The 16,235-nt window shown below is 47.6% G+C and overlaps 1 protein-coding gene across 9 annotated transcripts in view; it reads left to right on the top strand.

Moving 5' to 3' along the window:
- Positions 1-7,172: 7,172 nt before the first annotated feature.
- The window catches only part of SLC44A3 (solute carrier family 44 member 3), an 81,707-nt gene continuing 72,644 nt past the window's right edge, over positions 7,173-16,235 (top strand). For 2 of the 9 annotated variants that reach the window (XM_070076939.2, XM_089337055.1), the window contains exons 1-5: positions 7,174-8,597; positions 9,047-9,154; positions 12,851-12,993; positions 15,095-15,231; positions 16,044-16,137. In XM_070076939.2, the coding sequence (XP_069933040.2) occupies positions 8,571-8,597; positions 9,047-9,154; positions 12,851-12,993; positions 15,095-15,231; positions 16,044-16,137 (509 nt within the window). In that variant the 5' untranslated portion in view covers positions 7,174-8,570. Of the gene's footprint in view, positions 8,598-8,679; positions 8,837-9,046; positions 9,155-12,850; positions 12,994-15,094; positions 15,232-16,043; positions 16,138-16,235 lie in introns of those variants that run through there. The other 7 variants (XM_070076938.2, XM_017346061.4, XM_089337053.1 and 4 more) reach the window with 7 other exon arrangements.

The following is a 16,235-nucleotide window of genomic DNA, read 5'->3' as shown; positions in this document are numbered from 1 at the left end:
AAGAATTTGTTGCCACTCGTCCAGCCCTGCAAAAGATGCTTAAAGATGTGTTACACACAGAAACACAGAAACACGGTCATCAATATGAAATAAGGTAAAGGAAGGAAACCTCCCAGCAAAAGATCACAGGGAATTCAAAGCATATATTAGAACTTATATTTGGCAAATGGCAGGGCAAAGTTACCACTTATCATTAGTCACATGAACGTTAATGGCCTGAATGTCCAGTTAAAAGACACCGATTGGCTGATTGGGTTAAGGAACAAAACCCATCTATTTGCTGCTTACAAGAAACGCATCTTTCCAACAAAGATCCATACAGACTGAAAGTGAAAGGCTGGAAAAAGATATACCATGCCAACAGAAATGAAAAAAGAGCGGGCGTAGCCATCTTAATATCGGACAACATAAACTTTACCACAAAAACTGTTAAGAGTGACAAAGAGGGACACTATATAATGATTAAGGGATCAATACAACAAGAAGATATAACAATTATCAATGTATATGCACCTAACTACAGGGCACCAGTTTATCGAAAAGATTTGTTAAGGGACTTAAAGGGAGACTTAGACCCCAATACAATAGTACTGGGGGACTTCAATACTCCACTCTCAGAAATAGACAGATCAACAGGACAGAAGATCAACAAGGATACAGTAGATTTAAATGACACTATAGCCCAAATGGATCTAACAGATATATACAGAACTTTCAATCCTACAGCTAAAGATTTTACATTCTTCTCAGCAGTACATGGAACCTTCTCTAGGATTGACCACATACTAGGCCATAAAGCAAGTCTCAGCAAATTCAAAAGAATTAGAATCATACCATGCAGCTTCTCAGACCATAAAGGAATGAAGTTGGAAATTAGCAACTCAGGAATCCCTAGAGCATACGCAAACACATGGAGATTGAACAACATGTTCCTGAATGAACAATGGGTCATAGAAGAAATTAAAAGAGAAATCAAAAATTTTCTGGAAGTAAATGAGGATAACAGCACAACATACCAAAACTTATGGGGCGCAGCAAAAGCAGTGTTAAGAGGAAAGTTTATATCAATAGGTGCCTACTTCAAGAAATTGGAAAGGCACCAAATAGATGAGCTTTCAATTCACCTCAAGGATCTAGAAAACCTACAGCAAACCAGACCCAAATCTAGTAGGAAAAGAGAAATAATTAAAATCAGAGAAGAAATCAACAGGATTGAATCAAGAAAAACATTCCAAAAAATCAGCCAAACGAGGAGCTGGTTTTTTGAAAAAATAAACAAAATTGACACCCCATTGGCCCAACTAACTAAAAAAAGAAGAGAAAAGACCCAAATCAATAAAATCAGAGATGAAAAAGGAAACGTAACAACAGACACCACAGAAATAAAAAGAATCATCAGAAATTACTACAAGGACTTGTATGCCAGCAAACAGGGAAACCTATCAGAAATGGATAGGTTCCTGGACACATGCAACCTACCTAAATTGAACCAGGAAGATATCGAAAACCTAAACAGACCCATAACTGAGAAAGAAATCGAAACAGTAATAAAGACCCTCCCAACAAAGAAAAGCCCAGGACCAGATGGATTCACTGCTGAATTCTACCAGACATTTAAAGAAGAACTGACTCCAATTCTTCTCAAACTATTAAGAACAATCGAAAAAGAGGGAGTCCTCCCAAATTCTTTCTATGAAGCCAGCATCACCTTAATTCCTAAGCCGGAAAAAGATGCAGCATTGAAAGAGAATTACAGACCAATATCACTGATGAACATAGATGCAAAAATCCTCAATAAAATTCTCGCCAATAGAATGCAACAACACATCAGAAAGATCATCCACCGAGACCAAGTGGGATTTATCCCTGGTATGCAGGGATGGTTTAATGTGTGCAAAACAATCAATGTGATACACCACATTAACAGACTGCAGAAGAAAAACCATATGATTATCTCAATAGATGCAGAGAAAGCATTTGATAAAATACAACACCCATTCATGATGAAAACTCTAAGCAAACTGGGTTTGGAAGGAACATTCCTCAATACAATCAAAGCAATCTATGAAAAACCCACAGCCAACATCCTATTGAATGGGGAAAAGTTGGAAGCATTTCCACTGAGATCTGGTACCAGACAGGGATGCCCACTCTCACCACTGCTATTCAATATAGTTCTGGAAGTTCTAGCCAGAGCTATTAGGCAAGAAAAAGAAATTAAAGGGATACAAATTGGGAAGGAAGAACTCAAACTATCCCTCTTTGCAGATGATATGATTCTTTATTTAGGGGACCCAAAGAACTCTACTAAGAGACTATTGGAACTCATAGAAGATTTTGGCAAAGTAGCAGGGTATAAAATCAATGCACAAAAATCAACAGCCTTTGTATACACAGACAATGCCATGGCTGAGGAAGAATTTCTAAGATCAATCCCATTCACAATAGCTACAAAAACAATCAAATACCTTGGAATAAACTTAACCAAGGACGTTAATGATCTCTACGATGAAAATTACAAAACCTTAAAGAAAGAAATGGAAGAGGATACCAAGAAATGGAAAAATCTTCCATGCTCATGGATTGGAAGAATCAATATCATCAAAATGTCCATTCTCCCAAAAGCAATTTATAGATTCAATGCAATACCAATCAAGATACCGAAGACCTTCTTCTCAGATCTGGAAAAAATGATGCTGAAATTTATATGGAGGCACAAGAGACCTCGAATAGCTAAAGCAATCTTGTACAACAAAAACAAAGCCGGAGGCATCACAATACCAGATTTCAGGACATACTACAGGGCAGTTGTAATCAAAACAGCATGGTACTGGTACAGAAACAGATGGATAGAACAATGGAACAGAATTGAAACACCAGAAATCAACCCAAACATCTACAGCCAACTTATATTTGATCAAGGATCTAAAACCAATTCCTGGAGCAAGGACAGTCTATTCAATAAATGGTGCTGGGAAAACTGGATTTCCACGTGCAGAAGCATGAAGCAAGACCCCTACCTTACACCTTACACAAAAATCCACTCAACATGGATTAAAGACCTAAATCTACTACCTGACACCATCAAGTTATTAGAGAACATTGGAGAAACCCTTCAAGATATTGGCACAGGCAAAGAATTTCTGGAAAAGACCCGGGAGGCACAGGCAGTCAAAGCCAAAATCAACTATTGGCATTGCTTCAAATTGAGAAGTTTCTGTACTGCAAAAGAAACAGTCAGGAGAGTGAAGAGACAACCGACAAAATAGGAAAAAATATTTGCAAACTATGCAACAGATAAAGGGTTAATAACCAGAATCTACAAAGAGATCAAGAAACTCCACAAAAACAAAACAAACAACCCACTTAAGAGATGGGTCAAGGACTCAATAGACATTTTTCAAAAGAGGAAATCCAAAAGGCCAACAGGCACATGAAAAAATGTTCAAGATCACTAGCAATCAGGGAAATGCAAATCAAAACCACAATGAGGTTTCACCTCACCCCGGTTAGAATGGCTCACATACAGAAATCTACCAACAACAGATGCTGGCGAGGATGTGGGGAAAAAGGGACACTAACCCACTGTTGGTGGGAATGCAAACTGGTCAAGCCACTATGGAAGTCAGTCTGGAGATTCCTCAGAAACCTGAATATAACCCTACCATTTGACCCAGCCATCCCACTCCTTGGAATTTACCCAAAGGAATTTAAATTGGCAAACAAAAAAGTGGTCTGCACCCTAATGTTTATTGCAGCACAATTCACAATAGCCAAGACCTGGAACCAACCTAAATGCCCATCAACGGTAGACTGGATAAAGAAATTATGGGATTTGTACTCTTTAGAATACTATACCGCAGTAAGAAACAACGAAATTCAGTCATTTGCAACAAAATGGAGGAATCTGGAACACATAATGCTGAGTGAAATAAGCCAGTCCCAAAGGGACAAATACCATATGTTCGCCCTGATCGGTGACAACTGACTGAACACTAAAAAGGAAACTTGTTGAAGTGAAATGGACACTATGAGAAATGGTGACTTGATCAGCATAGCCCTGACTGTTAATGAACAACTTAATACATTATCCCTCTTAGTAGTTTTTTTTGTCTGTTCTACTTAATATGACTGGTTTAATTCTGTAATTAATACACAGTTATTCTTAAGTGTTGAAATTTAACTGAAATGTGATCCCTGTTAAACATAAGAGTGGAGATAAGAGAGGGAAGAGATGTATAATTTGGGACATGCTCAAGCTGACTTGCCCCAAATGGTAGAGTTAGAAACATACCAGGGGATTCCAATTCAATCCCATCAAGGTGGCATGTACCAATGCCATCTCACTAGTCCAAGCGATCAATTTCAGTTCACAATTGATCATAATGAAAGGACTAAGAGTCAAAGGGAGCACATAAACAAGTCTAGTACCTGCTAATACTAACCGATAGAATAAATAAAGGGGAGAGTGATCCAACATGGGAAGCGAGATACTCAGCAGACTCATAGAATGGCGGATGTCCTAAACAGCACTCTGGCCTCAGAATCAGCCCTAAAGGCATTCTGATCTGGCTGAAAAGCCCATGAGAGTATTTCAGGCATGGAAAGCCAAGACACTCTGGCAAAACAAAACAAAACAAAACAAAACAAAACAAAACAAAACAAAACAAAACACCTAAATGAAAGATCTCTGTGAGTGAGATCTCAGTGGAAAGAAGAGGTCTTCAAAGAAGGAGGTACCTTTCTCTGAAGGGAGGAGAGAACCTCCACTTTGACTATGACCTTGTCTAAACAAGATAAGAGTCGGAGAACTCAGGGGGCTTCCATAGCCTTGGAAACTCATGACTGGAGCATAGGGAGATTACTGATGCCATAAACAGGAGTGTCAATTTGTAAAGTCAACAACAGGAGTCACTGTGCACTTACTCCTCATGTAGGATCTCTGTCCTTAATGTGCTGTACATTGAGGCTTAATGCTATAACGAGTACTCAAACAGTATATTTCACTTTGTGTTTCTATGTGGGTGCAAACTGTTGAAATCTTTACTTAATGTATACTAAACTGATCTTCTGTATATAAAGAGAATCGAAAATGAATCTTGATGTGAATGGAAGGGGAGAGGGAGTGGGAGAGGGGAGGGTTGCGGGTGGGAGGGACGTTATGGGGGGGAAGCCAATGTAATCCATAAGCCGTACTTTGGAAATTTATATTCATTAAATAAAAGTTTAAAAAAAAAGAAAAAAAAATTTTGCTCGAGATAAAGGCTTCTTCAATCTGAGGTTTCTTTCTTTTGACTTTGAAATTTATTTCCATTGCACCTTCAAATGTTTTCTCCACTGCATTTTTTTTTTTTTTTTTACAGGCAGAGTGTACAGTGAGAGAGAGAGAGACAGAGAGAAAGGTCTTCCTTTTGCTGTTGGTTCACCCTCCAATGGCTGCCGTGGCTGGTGCGCTGCGGCCAGCGCACCATGCTGATCCAAAGCGGGAAGCCAGGTGCTTCCTCCTGGTCTCCCATGGGGTGCAGGGCCCAAGCACTTGGGCCATCCTCCACTGCACTCCCGGGCCACAGCAGAGAGCTGGCCTGGAAGAGGGGCAACCGGGACAGAATCCGGCGCCCCGACCGGGACTAGAACCTGGTGTGCCAGCACCGCTAGGCGGAGGATTAGCCTAGTGAGCCGTGGCGCCGGCCTCCACTGCATTTTTACACCATTCCCTCCTGTTCCAGTTCTATCCTCGATATACATTAGGAAAGTTAAAACTAAGCTATCTCCGCTTTTAAAAACAGTCCCCAGTGCCTCTGAAGCGTGGCTGAATCTGCTCTCCCATCACGGTTCACCTTCAGTGCAGCTGCTCCATTACTTTTCCCACGTCCCTAACAAGTGGTGTCATACAGTTTCCCATGGTTTCACTGTCCATGGGTCCAGTTACTCATAGACAACTACAGTCCAAAATTATTGCACAGAAGATTCCAGAAAGAAACAATCCGTCACTTCTACATCACTCTGTGCTCTGAGCAGTGTGATGAGTGGTCGCGCGGTCAGGCCGTGTCCCACCTGAGGTGTGAATCTTCCCTCTACCCGCACGTCCAGGCCGAGCCACGCTAAGCAGTGACCAGATCCACTGCCTTGCTATCCCAGGGCTGTGCTCCAGTAACCCTCATTTTACTTAACAGTGGCCCCAAAGCACAAGTGGTGATGCTTGCAAAGGGAAACCATAAAGCTCTTCCCTTAAGTGGAAAAAAAAATGAATGCTGTCAACTTAAGAAGAAAAGAATCCTGTACTTAAAGCTGCTATGCTGTGCCGCATGGAAGCATCTGAAGTTATGAAAGAGGAAAAAGAAGTTCTCGTCAGTTGTGCTGTCAGGTCTCAAACTGCAGAAGCGACAGGCACGGTGTGGGGTGAGTGCTGAGCTGGGCTGCAAAGGCATTCAGTCTGTGGACGGCAGACATGAACAGAAGGTGTGCTGATTGTTATCCGTGTCCTATTTTGTTACTAGGCATTGTTAACATTTTACTGTACCGAATTTATAAATTGAACTTTATCATAGGCATGTATATATGGGGAAAAAACATAGCATAGAGTTCAGGCATCCATGGGAGTGGTGGACTGTATCTCCTGCAGAGACTAATATATTCATGTTATTTTTTATGCCTAATATTTCCATTTGTTTTAGCTCCACATTTTGCCCTGATCCCATTGCTAATATCATATTTCATTTTAAATATACAAATAGTGGCCGGGGTCGCGGCTCACTTGGCTAATCCTCCGCCTGCAGCACCGACACCCCGGGTTCTAGTCACGGTCGGGGCGTCGGATTCTGTTCCGGTTGCTCCTCTTCCAGGCCAGCTCTCTGCTGTGGCCCAGGAAGGCAGTGGAGGATGGCCCAAGTGCTTGGGCCCTGCACCCGCATGGGAGACCAGGAGGAAGCACCTGGCTCCTGGCTTCAGATTGGCGCAGTGCGCTAGCCGTAGTGGCCATTTGGGGGGTGAACCAATGGAAAAGGAAGACCTTTCTCTCTGCCTCTCTCTCTCTCACTAACTCTGCTTGTCAAAAAGTATATACAAATATTTATCATACCTGTTTAAAAGTCTTGATCCATCTTCTCTCACAATTCCATTTCTAAGATGTGGTCTTAAAAAAAAAGATTTATTTATTTATTTGAAAGGCAGAGTTACAGAGAGGCAGAGGCAGAGAAAGAAGAGATCTTACATCCACTGGTTCACTCTCCAAATGGCCACAACGGCCACAGAGCTGGGCCGATCTGAAGCCAGGAGCTTCTTCCGGGTCTCCCGTGTGGTTGCAGGGACCCAAGGACTTGGGCCATCTTCCACTGCTTTCCCAGGCCACAGCAGAGAGCTGGATCGGAAGTGGAGAAGCCGGGACACCAACCGGCGCCCATATGGGATGCTGGCACTGCAGGAGGTGGCTTCACCCACGACGCCACAGCGCCAGCCCCAGCTGTGGTCTTATAGTCGTTGCACCTGTTAGGCACTCAGTTATTGAACCACTCTCTCGGATAAGTGCGCATCCGGGACCGCCGGGAGTTTGGGTGTGGGAGTGGAGGGGTGGCGATGAGCAGAGGGTGGCGATGAGCCCGGAGTCCCTGGCTCCCGAGAGCCACATCTGTGCCTCGTGCTGTTCGAACTCTCACGGAAGCAGTAGCCCAGCAGCCCGAGGGTGTGGGTGTGGGCAGGGAGCAGGCCCGGGTGCCCTCATTCCCACTAATTCCCCAGCCAGCAGCGCCCTGGGGCTGGTCCGATTGTTCCAGAAGACTGCGTGCAGGGAGAGGTGACAGCGCCGTCTTGCCACCGCGTCCTACCCTCTCACGAAGGCAGTCTTCGGGCTGGGGGCTGCGGTTCCCAGACCCCGCAGCTTTCCAGACCTAACCACGCGGGAGGGAGGCAGTGGCCTCCACACAGCCGCCTCGGTGGACAGGGCAGCTCCCTGCCAGGAGCCGAAGAACTTCGGAGAAGCCACCTAGGCCACATCCGGGCTAATTCCTGCTGTCCCGTGCCTCAGTTTCCCTCCTCCCTAGATGACGGGTCACAAGAGCTTCTGCCTTGCTGCTTAATTAGGAACGCCCGAGACGCGGTGGGCACACGCTCAGTGCCACCTGTAAGCTGTGTGGAATGCACCTGTCTGAGTCCCCGCCCGCAGGAGCAATCCGCCGGGACTTTGTTCTTCCTGCTCCCGGTACAGGCGGTTGACCCAGCGCGACCCTAGCGAGGGCCCGCGCGGGGTCGTGGCGCGGCCGTCTCTGCCCGGGGCCTCGCGGTGCAGTCGCTGAAATGGACGGTGGTTGAAGCTGGCGGGCAGGGAGGCGTCCGGCCACGCACTGCTGACCCTGCCAGCCGCAGGCCAGGCGGCCTCCGGCAAGACGCAGCGACCTAGTGACCTGCGTGCAAAGGCGGCCGCGGGGCGGCGCTGCGCCCGATCCGCCCCTCTCCCCGCCCGGCCCGGCCCGGCCCGGCCCGACCAGGTCCGGCGTGCAGGCTGCGGGCGCTGAGTCTCCGCGCAGGGCAGGCGGTGCCGGCGGCTGCCAGTCCCCGGCCGAGCGGCTGCGCACGCCATGCAGTGCCTGGGTGCCAAGTACACGGTAAGTGCCCGCAGTCGCGGCTCTCGGTGGGGGGGTGGGTACGGAAGCCAGGAGACAGGTCAGGTTCCCTCCCTCCTGCACGCACCCCACCCCACCCCCGCTTCTCCTTCTCCCTCCGGCTTGCCCTGGAGACACTTGGCCGAAAACACCCTGGGTCCCACCCAGGGGCTGGGGCAGGGGTGAAGGCAGACGTTGGCCGCCGTTCGTGAATTTAGGACCGCCCTCAGGTGCACCTCCAGGTAAGGATTTGGTGGGTGGAGACTTGAAATCAGCGCTGCACGGAGCAGGTGTTTCAAAGGGTCTGAAAGAGCTTCAAGTGGCCTCGTTAAAAAAAAAAAATCATACATATAAAACTTTGAAAAATTTTCAAGCAGGTTTGGGCAGGTTCTCGGGTTGTGTCCACCTGGTTGTTTAACCTCTTTTTTCTCAACTCTTCCCTTTTCTGGAAGGTTTCTGCAGAGAAAACTCCCAGGCAAAGAGAGTGGCGACCCCAGATTTATAGGAAATGCACGGATAAGACATGGTTATTCGTGTTCTTTCTGTTTTGGACTGGCTTGGTAAGTGTGAGGCTTTGCTGGGAAGAGGCATGCGCAGGAGGGGTCTCCGAGATAATTGCGCCCCACCTGTAAATCCCCGAGAGAGGTGCCTGCCATGAGCCCAGGAAAAAGCAAACAAGCGAGCAAACGTAGTTCTCCGGCATTCTTCCCAGGCATCTCCTCACCTCCTAGTCCCTGTGGAGAAGCGGCTGGGGGCGGGGGTGGGCACGGCGCCTCCTCTTACAACCCGAGCTCACTTTACCTTCTACCACACCTCTACATCAAATACTCCCCAAGCCTATGCTGTTCTCCCATGGAGGAAAAATCCAGGGCAAGCCAAGAAATGAATGGTTTTTACTTTAGCACTCTTCCATTTTAAAGATTTATTTGAAAGGCAGAGTTAGAGTGTGTGTTAGTTTCCATCCTCTGGTTTACTCCCCAAATGGCTGCAATAGCCAGATCTGGAGCTAGGAGCTTCTTCCAGCTCTCCCACCTGGGTGCAGAGGCCCAAGGACTTGAGCCATTTTTTACTGCTTCCCCAGGCGCATTAGCAGGGAGCTGGATCAGAAGTGGAGCACCTGGGACTCGAACCGGCGTCCACATGGGATGCTGGCACTACAGAGGGCAGGTTAATGTGCTGTGCCACTGTGCCGTCCCCTGCTTTAGCACTCTTGGTTCACTGTGTTTAGCAGTTGGATTAAACCCCTTAGTTAAATAATGGCTGCTGTTTCCCACTCTGGCCTCCTGATAGGTGTGATTGCTGGTGGACCTCACCAGGCTGGGCCGCAACAGTCCTGGAGGAGTCTCTTAGAAGCTGAGCCTCGACCGTTTTGTATTTATTTTAGAGTTGGAGGCAATAGCAGGGAAAGGCTCATTAAACTTTTTCAAAGGCTGTGCAGATGAAATCAGCCCTGCCAGGTTGAGGCATGCTATTTGCTGCATGGTAAATGATTAATTTCCAGAACCTGATAATAACCACCAGATACTAATTACCTTTGTTGAAAAGAATTCCATTTGAATAGGCCCTAAAATATCACATTTGTTCCTCTTCCCAAGTGAGAAAGGCATTTGTTCACATGCTGACTTTGCAGACTGGTTTCACAGGACAGACTTGGTTCCAGGCCCTGTGGAAGGTCGGGTTCTAGAAGGCGTACCCCATGTGTCTTTGTTGCTTAAGCTGTGGAACTTTGCTCTAGAAGCTGAAAACGACAGCGAGTGCACCTGAAACACCTTCTGCTTCCGTTCCCCCACTGATGTCTGGTGTCTAACCCGGGTCTGTTGTTATTTAACCACTAGGAGCCGGTTCCTGCCTTGTGCCTGATGGCTTTGGCCTTGGGCTATTAATGTTAGTGGGTGGTCTGCCCTAGCCACTCCACACTTCAAGCCTAACACATCACCACTAAACTCTCAGCTCAGCAGCCACCTGGGGAAAGGATTTGTAGCTGGCCTATCACAAGCTGAAGAGTTATGAGCCAGCTGAGAGGTGGCACAGAGGTAGAAACAGCTTTAAAATCACATTTCTTTTGTAAAGTAAATCTGAAGGGTGCAGTAAGTCCAAGCTCTCTTTACTGCACTCAGTTTTAATCAGAGTCCTTCCTTAGCTGACTGGCTTCTAGAATATTCTGCAATACATTAGCCACAGACATGCATCTGAAACAGCAAGGAATGCTTTATCTGCATCTGCGGCTCAGCCTCCGGGTCATAGGCTGGACCTCCTGCCAGGGGATGTCCTGGACAGGATTACTGTTGAGGGTATTCCCCTGAGTTAGGGCTGGACAGAGGAGGCTTGGGGGAAGGGTCCAGAATTAGCAAGCAGAGATGGTCTTGGCAGATAGAAAAAGTGCCAGTCTGTGTTTATATTTGCGCAAAAAGCAAAGTGTGTGTTTGTGTTGAAAAGAAAGTTTGAACGTCTCTGCCTCTGCTGCCACTCCTGTGTCTTCTCCTACCCCGCCCTTTCCAGTTCCTCTTCCCAGACTCCACTTCCCTGACCGCCCCCTCCTTGGGGAGCCCCCAGCCTGGCGTACACTCCTGTATCCCCTGTCATGTGAGGTTGCACATGTATGTTTGGAACTAGATCAAGGATGTTGTACAGTATTCATGGCAGGGACTCAGGAATACCCGAATCCGACTCCAACACCACCCCTAGGAAACTTTCCATTTCTCCCCATAGGCTTTCCAAGGGATCCATCACATACATAACGACAGTAAACGGAAAACAGCACTTCACTGTTGGCTGGCTGGTGAGCTAGCAGAAGTACAGGATCCCTCTCCCCACCTTAAGTCCAGGTGCAACCAGGACCTCACCACACTCCAACTTGGAGGGACAGCAGCCAAGAATGCCAAGGCTGGGTCGGCTTACCGTGCCAGCCTGTGGGGACATAGTGGGTCACACCCACAGCCTTACAGTAAAGACTGAAGGTCCCTGTCCACCAGCCAAGGTGACCCACTCACCCTGGAATCCAAGCAGGTAGACCAAATTGGAGCGTAAGAAGTCAGGAGGAGCAGGGAGGTTTGCTCACCTAGGCTGAGTTCCTGGGGGGTAGGCACTAGATTTTGTTCATCTTTGTGTCCCTGTGTCACTGGCACACACTGAGTACTTAAAGAAGCTTAGTAATGACTGCAGAGTAGCTGGAACATATTTGACTTTGGGACAAAGTACCTTTGCAACATATGTGTCAGTACCATTGATTATTGAATGATGTAACACATTGTCTTTCATGGAATAAGCTTGTCAGTATCAAGTGGTGTTGTAGGTATTGTTAATGGGGACACTTATAACACTAGGGTTGTGCAGTGGGGAGGTAGATTTTCAGTTTTGGTAGAGGGTTCACCAGTGCATAATAACAGAACAGTTTTTTGAAGTGAAATTTTACATATGCCACATTCACTATGAAATTGGAAACAAATAATTATAGATTGCTAGATGTTCATGTCCAAAAAACTCTTGAAGTTTTTTATTGTGTTTTTTAATCACTTATACCAAAACGCTATGTTCAGTCTTGATGTGAACAGTATTTTGTGATATGTCAACTGTTGCCTCTACAGAGTCCCCTAAAAGACAAAAGGGAAATCAGGGTGGACATTAAGACACCACCTAGGACACCCCAGTCTCACGTTGGAGTGCCTGGGTGTGAGTCTTGGCTCCACTTCAGATCCAGTTTCCTGCTAACACGCACTCTGGAAGGCAGCTGGCTCCTTGCCACCCATGTGGGAGACCTTGACTGAGTTCCTGATTCTTAGCTTGGGTCTGACTCAGCACCAACTCTAGTGGGCACTTGAAGAGTGAGCCAGCAGATGGAGGATCTCTGTACCTCTCTTTCCCTCTCTGTCTCTCTGCCTTTCAAAACCTAATTTTTTAAAGACAGACAGAAAGAAGGAAAATGGGGGGGGGGGGTAAGTAAGCATACCCTTATGCACTTAGATAAACCAAGAGCTCCAGGAAAAATAAATTGCGCTTTTTTGATGATGTTAGTTTAGAAAGGCAGGGTTTTGCAGAAGAGGGTAAGAGGCAGAGAGGTGAAGCTTTTCGCATACTCTCCCTCCCTAGTCTGCTGGAACGCGGCCTTGCAATAGCAGGCCACAGGTGGTGCGAGCTGTGGATGGCGCTGGAGCAGGGAGGTGCACTGGAACTGGTTCCATCGGGCGGCAGCATCCGCGGGCCCCTGGGGCTGTGTCTGCCCGGTGGCCAGGCCCTCATGTGCCCCTGGCTTTTGCTAGATGTTCCTCATGGGCTACTCGGTGGTGGCTGGCGCCGCTGGAAGGCTGCTCTTCGGCTACGACAGCTTCGGCAACGTGTGTGGCAAGAAAAACTCCCCAGTGGAAGGGGCTCCTCTCTCAGGGCAGGACATGACCCTGAAAAAGTAAGTGTCTGAGTCACTCCGACCCTTCCAGGGGCGGCAATCAGGACTGGGTGTAAATCAGTGGTTTAGGGGCTGGATATGGTCTTTCCGTGCAAATCTCTGTCAGCCCATCTCATGAAAGGGGAGGCCATGAGCAGTAGCAGAGAGGCAGGTCTTACCTTCAGACGGGTGCAGCCTCCGCTACTCTTCAGCTGTGTGACCCTGAGTAGAGGACTTAACCTCTCTGAGCCCAGTTTTCATCTTTTTAAACTGGTTGTTGTTACACCCAGCTCACAAGGTGGTCTTAAGGATCCAGGGAGACCCTGCATAGCAGATGTTCACTGTCACCATGATTATCCACAGTGTGCAGAACCCTGGCACCAGGGCATATGTGAACCCTGTACCTTCCAAGGCAGTGTTTCTGTGCGGATATACCCGACAGCCAACTGGGAACGCTGGCCACCTGTGTCCCGTTGCTTCCTGGTTGCACCATCAGCAGGGGCAGGCACTGTGCTAGCCTGTTCTTCCCCCCTGCAACTCCACAGAAACCCAGAGGGCAAAGGAGAGATGGGAACGCCTCAGAGGGGAGCAACATCCCCTGCCATCACTCCCTAGGGTGGGGACTGCCGTACAACAATGTTTGAGACGCAATGATCGAAGCAGCCCCAAGGAGAGAAATCCCAAGGGTCTGAGCAGGCTTGGAGTATAAAGTTGGAGTCACCAAAAGCAATTCTCAGACCCCGCTGCTTATCCTCTTGACAGTGGCTTTGCCATATCTGGGCGTGGATTGTCGGGGCTGCCTGGATGCACCTGTGCTCTACTTCCCACTCCGTTCACAGTGCAGTGCTGACAAACAGCCATTCCTCTTCCATTAAGGGGAAACCATGTGGTCCAGTCATCTCAGTAGCCAAAAGGTAGAAGCCACCCAGGTGTCCATGGAGAGGTGAATGAGTGGACAAGACGTGGTGCGGACACACCATGGGATAGTGTTCAGCCTAACAGGCAAGAAATTCTGCCCCCTATTACGACCTTGAAGGCACTCTGCAGAGTGGAAGGCACCAGTCACCAATAGACAAATGTTGTGTAATTCCACTTATATGCGGTCTCCAAAGTCGTCAAAGTCATAGGAACAGAAAGTAAAACGGTGGCCCCCATGGCTGAAGAAAACAGGGACTTGGGGGTTAGGGTTCCATGGGTACAGAGTTTCAGTTCTGCAAGACGGTTGAGTGGTCAGATGTGATGGTAGCGCAATGGGGATGTATTTAATGCCGTGGAACTGGTCACTCAAATGATTACAGATGATGAAGTTCATGCATATCTTAACATAAGTTTAAAAATCAAGTAAAGTGTGCATTTATCATACACCCGGGAAGCCTGTGCCCCCAGCTTCCACTGCCCTTTCTCCCATCTCGCGTGTGGGACCCCTCCTCAAGGTCCCTCCGTGGAGGGCAGCGTTCAGAGCTGCTCCTCCTGGGCCTTTTCCTGTGGTCTCAGCAGCCTGCATGAGCAAGGGTCCAGGAGCCATCCCCACTCACACACGACCCATCAGTGGCAACAGCCAGCTTTGTTCTCATGCCACGTTAGCCAGCGAGGCTGGGTGTCTACAGGGAGGGTCCCCTGAGTGACCTGGCTCTCACACTGGGAGGAGGACCAGCCTTTCCTTCTCAGCTTGGCCCCTGCTTGCTGATCACTGCTTCCTGTGTTCACTGTTCTCTGATGTGGATTTGGACACCTTGGGCTCAGATATGCTTTGGAGGGATTCCGGTGAGTAGGATCTGCACTGGGATGGATCTAACGATCCGTGGCGGTTTAATTAAACTCTGCTGCTCCTCAGGGACTTCCACAGGTGCATTCCTAGAGTTATTCTCCCAAAAATGCTGAATCTGGAGAAGGAAGTTTTGTTAACCCGTGAGTGTGGTTTGTACACACAAGCTGTACAGTTCCCCAGATGAGCCCCGGCTGATATCATAAATGTTCAAGTTTGCTGCAGCACTTGGTTAGCAGAGTTCACCTTGCTAATTCTGTCCTCTGATGGCGGGTGGGTATATTTTTAAGGCCCACAGTTAAACCCAATGAGAGGCAATGCTTTAAGATGCTCTCTGGGTTTCATCTGTCTCCTCAGACACGTGTTCTTTATGAATTCCTGCACCCAGGCAATCAGAGATGAAAGGCTCGGTCCCACTGCCCTCTGCGTATCAAGCTGTCCGGAGGAGCAGCTCGACAGCCTGGAAGAAGTCCAGCTCTTCGCAAACACCAGTGGTAGGCACCAAGGGGCTGCCCGCCCCCCTCTCCCCTAAGCATAGGGACCTAGATGAGACACCCTACCCTGGCCCTGCTAATAACTCCTTGTTACGGCACAAAGGCTATAAACATCTTCTATTGAGCTTGTTCTGTTTCCTTCAGGTCCCTCAAGGTTTATTCTGGGACCCAAGCTGCTCCAGTTGAGCCCCCTGCCCATCGCAGGGGACTGGCCTTCCACAGCAGACATTTAGGGCCCCAAGACAGGATTAGACAGAGGTCAGAGAGCTCTGTGCATTTGGGCACAGCCAGTCCCCAAGAGGCCCCTGCAGACTCCTGGTTGGATTGCTGGCAAGGGTGTTCTTTTATGAAACTGTTGAGGCCACTGGCTACTTTTACTGACCAATGGGACAATCCTATGTTGTATCAAAAACATTTATGTAACTCAGGTAGCTTACTCTGGGCCCGGTATTCAGATTTATGTTGTAAGAGTTAAATAAACAAAAGTGAGGCAGCCCACTGCAGATATCTGTCTGAGTAATGGTGTGCCAGAGTTTTAAAAATTATTTGCAAAGCTGGACTAAAAATGTCAAGTCTCTACAGCAAATAATCGTCACATCATTGTAGGATCAATTGTAGAACTTTTCATTTTGAATTTGGAGTTTTAGAGAGAAAGAAAGGGAAACCCTGACTCCACCTTGGTCCTGTCTCTCAATCTGGGGGCTATGTCTCCTTCCCCATTTGGTGAAATGGCTGAGGTTTCCTTTGCTGCTCCCTGGAAAGGTGGGTGCCATACAGCAAGACGGTACAGTCTATGTGTCTTCCCTTTCCAGGCTCCTTCCTGTGCATCTACAGTTTGAATCCCTTCAATTATACACAGAGTCCAAATGCAGACTCACTGTGCCCCACGCTGCCAGTTCCTCCAAGGTAACAGCCTCCATACTTTTTTCCTCATTCATCAGCAGAAGTTACTTGGTACTTGTTTTGCAACTGTTACTCTTCTAGGCTTGTGGAAAGCTTGAAGG

Source organism: Oryctolagus cuniculus, chromosome 7 (assembly GCF_051225735.1).
Source record: "Oryctolagus cuniculus isolate XC-2025 breed Fujian yellow rabbit chromosome 7, ASM5122573v1, whole genome shotgun sequence".
In the NCBI taxonomy this organism is placed as follows: domain Eukaryota; kingdom Metazoa; phylum Chordata; class Mammalia; order Lagomorpha; family Leporidae; genus Oryctolagus; species Oryctolagus cuniculus.
This window is presented reverse-complemented; position numbering and strand designations above follow the sequence as displayed.